We start from the raw sequence: 7,853 nt of genomic DNA, 5'->3' as shown, positions 1-7,853 counted from the left end.
GAAAAAGTTAAGCCAATCAGCATAATTCTCTGGTGCCCTTCCAAATTTGACCCAAGCCTGGCTTTTTAGGCCCATGTATGGGCCCACTCTCACTTTACCAAACTAAGCCCGTTGAAGTTTTGTGATTTCAACTCATTTCACAATATCACTTGATGTATATTTTATGCTAAACAAAGTCCAATGGGCCCTCTTCCAGTCCACTTTTTTCTTGTCAATGTAGTTCTCTTCAATTTTTGTTGACCAATCTTTCTTCTTTTATCAGTTAACACTATAAGAATAATTAACAATCTTACTTTATAAATAAAGTTCGCAAACACTTCAAATTGGAATGAGAGATAATTCAAAGTTAATGCATTTAGGAAAAAAGAAAGTGACGAAAATGAAAAAGAAAAAGAAAAAAAAATCATGAGAGTGAGAAAATAGTTTGCTTTTTAATCTCTTCTTTTCACTTTAATTTTTTTTTTTTTTTGAAAATAAAAAGTATAATTGAGTAAATCATCCATAAAGTTATATTAAATTGGATAAAATCATTCAGAATAAGAAAAATATAGGAATTGTGCATCCACAGCAGATTCTGCTTATCTTGGGTTTAAAACAAAATAAGATGATAAATAATGAATTTTTTTTTTTCTTCAATTTTTTATCATGTTTGTTCAACTCTTGAGGTCTATATTGGGATCTAGCGAGCATTCTTCTTTTATTGACAATCGAATTTCTAGGGAAAATTATGTCTATCGACGTATTACTTCTTGATCTTCAAACATGGTTTTATGGATTTTTTTTTTCTCTCTAGATTTTGCACTTTATCAGTTTAGAAGGGATCCTTCTCTTGATAAAGACAAGAGATTGGTGTCAAAGTGTTGTTTATGAAGCTTTTAAATTCTTTAACACATCCAAAAATCTTCTATCGAAGGCTCAAGGTGTTCTCTTTCCAAAGGAATCCTCTAATAAGGATTAGGTTTGGTATTTATTGCCTTATAGTATGATTAATTTTAGTTATGTCTTCTATTTGATAGGCTATGTTAATTTTCTAACGTGGGTGTCATTCTCATATTAATTATTTTACAAAAAAAAATTTGTGGGATCCACCCATTCGTCTGGGTTTGGGAACCACAATCAAGCTATTTGGTTTTTCGATCGATCCATCTTTAGGGATTTGATGTGGAGCCAATTGTTCAGAAATCCTTTTTTTTTTTTAATTGGGTATATGAGTCTAATTCATGGCTTATATCACTTGGACATATTTGAATAAAAGAATTTATTTGTAATAAGAGTTGTGATAAATCGACACTCCTTTTTTGTATGATCCCTTCACAGAACTAAATGAAATCATAAATATACGTCCTTATGTATCCCGAAGCAATGGATCTACAGTTTTGTGAAGGAAATGTTCAAAGAGCATACAAAAAAAAGAGTATCAGATAATTACAATTCCTGTAATAAACCCACATCTAGACAAGTTGTTCCAAGAAACACTCCATGTAATGATGATGGTGGTATTAGTTTCTAAGGTATTATTGGGAATTAGAATAAAGTTGTAATTATCAACTTATGGATTTAGTTCTTTGTTGTCTCTTTTATAGTAATAATGATGATCATTGTGAGGACAATTCAATGAAGGGACATTTTTCGACATAATTCCTATCTGATCACTACTACATATCATTAACTATTTATAAAGATTTGGTCGATCATATTACCGTATTTACAAACGAATTTACAATTTAAAGATGTGGCATTTTATAAAATTATTACTTTTTAATAATTAATTAAAAAAATAGCCCTCTTTAAATAATTTTCCCATAATCAAATCATTAAGGATGCTATAATAATAATAATATTAAAATTATATACTTAGACATGAATTGTTAATAATGGAGTTGATTGGAAAGCTCCTCTCCAATGGATGCATTTTTATAGACCTCAAAATTATATGCCAAAAGTTACAAGTTTCTGATAATTTTCATACCAAATAACTTTTTTTTATATTTAAATTGTAAAATAGGAGAAAATGTAGGGTGTACTATGATTTCCCCTCTTAGAAATGTTTCTTTTACTAATTGTTGTATGGAACGAGGGAGGCCACGAGGGTGGATCGACATTTAGTTTTGTTGTTTAGGATCAATATTTGTTTAGTAGAGTCCAAATATTTGTGATAATACTTCAATAATGATGAGAATGAGGATGACGCCAATGATGATTTCTAACAAAGTAAAAATGGGGTGGCATTGGGATTTATTGTGATTCTCACATTTCTTACGTGGAGGCACATGCATAACCGTAGATGCTTTTTTACTCGTATCTTGAGGAATCATGTATATGGGTATCACAGAAACGCAGTGAGAATCACAGTGAAAAACAAAGTCCCCCCCACCAGACTAGTAGAGCCAATTCAAGATTTAAACAATACATTATTCGAATACAGATGTCTAGCTAGGGATAAGGTATGGACTATGTCCAACCTTGCATTGTTATATAGTACAGAAAAAAATAAATAAATTAAACATTCAATATCATTCATGTTATATGCTAAGCCTGTCCCCACATGAGTGCCATCTATTTCACATGCTTCACTTAATACAACATGAGGTAAGATGGTTAGGTGCACATGATTCTGTCCAAGAAGTTAGTAATGGTAGGCAAGATTTATAAGTAATTAATTATTCACACCAAGAATGACCAAAGAAATACAAAATAAAGAGTAGATAAAGATTAGTTCATTTTCCTTTCTAAGAACGAACATGGGCTCTCATGTAGCCATACCCATCCTCCCTAAACTAACTTCAACCCACATCACATCACATCATCACATGTGCACCGAATGACATCTATGAGAAAGAATCCTTCTAAATTTAGGTACTGAAGCAAGATCTTTATTGTCCGTAGAGCTTTGTCTCACCTTCTTCACTGTAAGAAAGAAAGACCATCTTCTTAGATCCTACGCATCAAACCACTCACATACCAAGGAGCTGGGGTGGTCATGTAGGTAATATATGTGTCTTTCCAAATATCTCATGTTTATACAGTTTGGATAAAATAGATGGAACCTCGAGGGGTTGGCTCAATAGCAATTTCTGACCGATAAGCGGTTAATGCCCGAAGGTCTATAGTTCGATGCTCAATGAGTCTTGATTCCTCAAGGGCCACTTGTGAGGGTGTACCTACACTTACCTAGTGGGTGTGGGTGTGTGTGTGTGTGTGTAATGTGTGGGCGTTGCGTGTGCCCCGCCCATAATTAGTCCTTGTACATGACCATGGTCTATGAACTGTGAATCCCCAAATACGGGCCTGGTCTGTTGTCTGTAAGAATACCTGGTTATCAGGGAAAAAACAAAAAAGATGGGGTCAAACTTCTTAAAAATGGAGCAAAACCCAAAAAATTTAAAACAATTTTTTTTTTGGCATTCCACGGCCTTTCTACGCATTTCCAAGGCAAGTTCTACCATTGGGTTTTTTCCCATTCCAACTGATTAGTTATTTATGTGAATTATAATTATCATCAAAGTCTTATCCCAAATATTTAGGGTTGGCTAAATGAATTTTGTTCCTACATTCAATTTTTCCATAAACAACATCTTTTTATATGCTTTCACTACCTCAATTCATGATCCTTTTGTATTTTTTCCTTTGCTTTTTTAAAACCTTTAGCACATTCCTTTAAATGTTCCTAAGTTTTGGTCTACACTAATATGTTGCTCTACGTTGGGTCCAAGCTCTTCAAGAATGCAAACAATATACGATCCTGTTTTCTTAATTATTATATATAATGGGTAAATTACCATTTGGTGAGATGAATTTGACAGATTTACAATTCTGGCTAATTGTTCATTTTTAATTACCAAAACATGTTTGTGTGAAATCGCAGGTTTTTCAAGTGATGACGAGATCGCAGGTTTAAAGTGACAAACCCCCTACCCCTCCAATCAAGTGACAATTTTGCCGATTTGTAGTGTCGATCTCGTTAAAAGTGGCAAAACCTGCTAGATAGTCATTTGATACCTGTGAGATTGTCATTTTAAACCTGCGAAATTGTCACTTTAAAATCTTTGATATCGTTACCGTTCATGTTTCGGTAAGTAAAGTGAACAGTGAGCTCCAATCATAAATTCGTCAAAAGTTGGTCATGTTTCGCAAATATCTCTATAATCAATGGAAACTTTGTTTTACTGGATTAAAATCGAGGGATTAGCAAATTGAAATCGATCCAACCACTTTTCTTACCCTGATCCTTCATCCAATTTTTTTTTTATACTTAACATGAATTGAACAAAATTCGACTATGCACAATTTTGCAGGAGAGAGTTCTCCATCATGCCCAATCTATATGAGCCACGTGTCATCATCTATATACTGATCTCTTAAGCTCTTTACAGTTTTCACACAACACTATGTGGTGAGGTGAGAGTGAGACAATGTTAAATTCACATAAAGAGCCTTTTTCAGGTTCTAATTCAGTAGACTCCCGAGAGTAGTAATGGTAACTTTAAATCCATTCATCTCAAATCCTGACTCATAAAAATAAATAAATAAACTCTAATTCTCATTTCTTGATATAGCCATCTAAAGCAGCACAAATTACAAAAATATTTGGAGTCCCTCTTACATTGATATAATTCATATAAAGCGTTAGGCATTCTAAGTAGATATTGTTACCATTTAATGCATAAAATATATGTAATTTACACTCCTTTTTTCTTGCATTTGGGGAATTCAATCAGTTCAAGGCCTTGACCAAAAAAAATAAAAAAAGAAGACAAAATCACCCCAAAAAAGCCTCAAAGGGATAGAGAATCCCTTCAAAATAACTCAGAAGTGTCGTCTAATGACATCTCAATCAGATCATCTTCCCCTTGTACTAGACCAATAATATTTTCATCAAACAGCCACTTCTCAAGCAATGAGAGTGGGACTAGGGTTTCCAAATTCGGCTTGCTTTCGTCTTCGAATTTGATAGTATTGGTTGTGAATTGTGCAATCTCATCATTCGATATGGATTGGGAGACATCAGTGGTTGATGAATCCAAACTGAAGAACGATTCAAAGTTCCCAGGTGATACAATGTCATTGTTGTTCACCCATCTCGGTGTCCCTTCACTAGAAGTGGAGTCGGTCCTTACTGTGTTATTGAAGGAATGCTGACTAGTAGTCGTCGAGGTTGTTAGAGCTGATTTCGGTGAATTTTTCATCCATCCCTCGAGTAATCGGGAAATGTTCTCAGTGCTCGACGCATAGGTAGTCGGTTGGGGCGTTCTCATGTAAGACTGATAGTCATTGGAGGCCTTCGATTGAGGTAAACTATTAGAACCATCCAGTGATAAGGCCTCATATAAAGCCTTCTTAGCCATGTTCATATCAGTTTGAAGACTCTTCTCCCACTGACCTTTGGTGATTGGCTGTAAATCTGAAAACCCATCTTTATTAAAACCTATTTGAGGCTTCTCTAGCTTCTTTTTCAAATGGGTATTCCAATAATTCTTGATATCATTATCTGTTCTCTGAGGAAGGTAGGATGCTATGGCAGCCCATCTGCACCACATCACATTTCCATTAATATAAGAAACTAAATCTCTTAAATATCATAATTCATCCTTATATAAAATAAAAATTAATACCTATTATATAATTCACAAAATACTGGAAAAAAAAATTTATCCATCTTTGGAATTGAAACCGAGAAATGGATCCATATTAGATCCACCAATATTTTTAATTTAATGTACATAAAATATGATATATTATCAGAAGAAGAAAATAAAAAAGAGGTAGAGACCTACCTTTTTGTTTTGCTAAGCAAGCAAGGGGTTAGTGGTTAATGGAGGTGAAGGTGGGTTCAATGAGAAGACCTACCTCATTCAATGAGAAAAGTGAATAAAGGGAAATGTACCAGAAAAACTAAGCCACCAAACACAAATATCCAACCCCAAAGTTACAATCTACAGAAAATATATATATGAAACTAAGAAAACAAAAATAATCTTACAAGAAACATTTTCCTTTTAAATTCAGATGTGACTATTCCACTCCTTCCTCTAGGTCCAATAAATAGCAAAATGGGCCAAAGCCGAAAGAAAAAAGTGAGAGAGATAGCAGAACTAAAATAGGGAACACCCAATGAATGTTGAAAGAGATGTAAAATGAGATTAAATCATCAAACTTACAATACTATGCATCAAAACATTATTCATCTATTAGCCAAAGTAAATCCCCTAGAGATAATATGGTATGCACTTAAAATCTTATCTCTAGGGCATCCAGTCAAAAAAAAAAAAAAAATAGAATGTAACACTAGAGAGAGAGAGAGAGAGGGAGAGAGAGAGAGAGAGAGAGAGGTGCTTTTACCTGTTACCCAAAAGAGCTTGAAGGTGGATTATCATCTTCTCTTCATGATCTGTAAAGTTTCCACGTCTAATTCCAGGCCTAAGATAATTACTCCATCTAAGTCTGCAACTCTTACTGCATCTCTGTAACCCTGAAAAAAAAAAAAAAAAAACCCACATAAAAAAATACACTTTGAGCAAAACTACATTACAAAACACTGTCAACTGAACTCTATAGCTTCATTTCAACAAAACCCAAATGACTATTCCGGACATGCTGTCTCTTAAATACAATTCTTTAATGTTCAGACCAACCCACATCCACATCTAATGAAAACCATCAAAAAAAGAGGAAAAAAAAAAATACACTAAAGAAATTCACCTGTATTAGTAGGAACAGCCCTCCAATTCCCAGGTCCATGTTCTTGAATATAAGAGACTAAGATTATATCTTCCTCTGGAGTCCAAGACCCTTTCTTCACATTGATTTTATCACAGCAAGGTGGTCTACCCATGTTTGCTTTAGTTCACTACCTCTCTTGATTAAATTCTTTAAGCTTTCAACAAATGTTATTTCCTCTCTAGATTCTCTTCTTCTTTTCTTCTTAGGAAATGAAGACAAACGTTGAAGGTAATGGTTTCTTCACCTATATAGTAGAAGAGAAAGAAGGTTCCCAAGACTTGAAGGAGGACAGCAAGAGCATTTACTCCATGGGCTTGCAAAAGTCAGCCGTTCTAAGGACTTTATTGCCTCACAAAACCGCGTGGCATTCAATGTGCTTGCTCTGGGAAACCCTAATCTTCTTTAAAGCACACAGTGATCTGAATAAGTCAAAATTAGGGTTTAGGGTAAATAAGTTTCTTTCAAGGAATTTAATCTCACCGCTTTGGTGATGGGTGTAAGATGATGATGGCGGATTGTTACTTAATCTTATACTATATACCATTAAAGTTACAGATAACTTGATGAGAAAACTCTACTTAAAGGATGGCTAGGATTGGAAGATCAAAGGTAGTAATCAATCACGAAGTTAACTATGGTCCACGGTTCATCCATGTGTGCTACACGGATAGGATACGTTACTAACATGATAATTTGGACCACTTTCTCCGGAAAATGAAATGTGTAGCCATTTAATAGATGAACACAATCACAGTAATGTTACATGTGAACTCGGTGTCTTGAATTCTCTTTTGTTCTTATATTTTTGTACTTAACTTGTATAATTTTTTTTTAAGGAATAACTTTTTGTATTGGGATTTCCATGTTAATCAAGAATGAGAACACTACTACTTTTATATTGTTTATATTTTTTTTAGAAATTTTATAGGTCAACAAATACTAAAAAATTTATTCAAAAGCTAGATAGGTATCGTGCACTAGGCAAGAATGGTTTTATGACCATTGGCAAAAATATGATTCCTATTTCAATTACCAATTACAATGTTTCTTTTTTATTATGTTAAATTGTTTGAAAATGTATTTTCATTTTAAAGGTAGAATATTATTTTGTACAATAAATTCATTTTTCCCTA

At 33.7% G+C, this 7,853-nt stretch overlaps 1 protein-coding gene across 1 annotated transcript; it reads right to left on the bottom strand.

Annotated features, from left to right (window-relative positions):
• Positions 1-4,519: 4,519 nt before the first annotated feature.
• Positions 4,520-7,204, bottom strand: LOC147399067 (myb-related protein 306-like). The gene is made up of 3 exons (XM_086448480.1): positions 6,700-7,204; positions 6,340-6,469; positions 4,520-5,526 (listed from the first exon to the last, which is right to left on the bottom strand). Exons 1-3 carry the CDS (start codon positions 6,830-6,832, stop codon positions 4,797-4,799), a joined length of 993 nt encoding a protein of 330 aa, XP_086304606.1. The 5' UTR covers positions 6,833-7,204; the 3' UTR covers positions 4,520-4,796.
• Positions 7,205-7,853: the final 649 nt, after the last annotated feature.

This window comes from Akebia trifoliata, chromosome 7 (genome assembly GCF_017979445.1).
Source record: "Akebia trifoliata isolate Shusen 1 chromosome 7, ASM1797944v1, whole genome shotgun sequence".
Taxonomy (NCBI): Eukaryota; Viridiplantae; Streptophyta; class Magnoliopsida; order Ranunculales; family Lardizabalaceae; genus Akebia; species Akebia trifoliata.
This window is presented reverse-complemented; position numbering and strand designations above follow the sequence as displayed.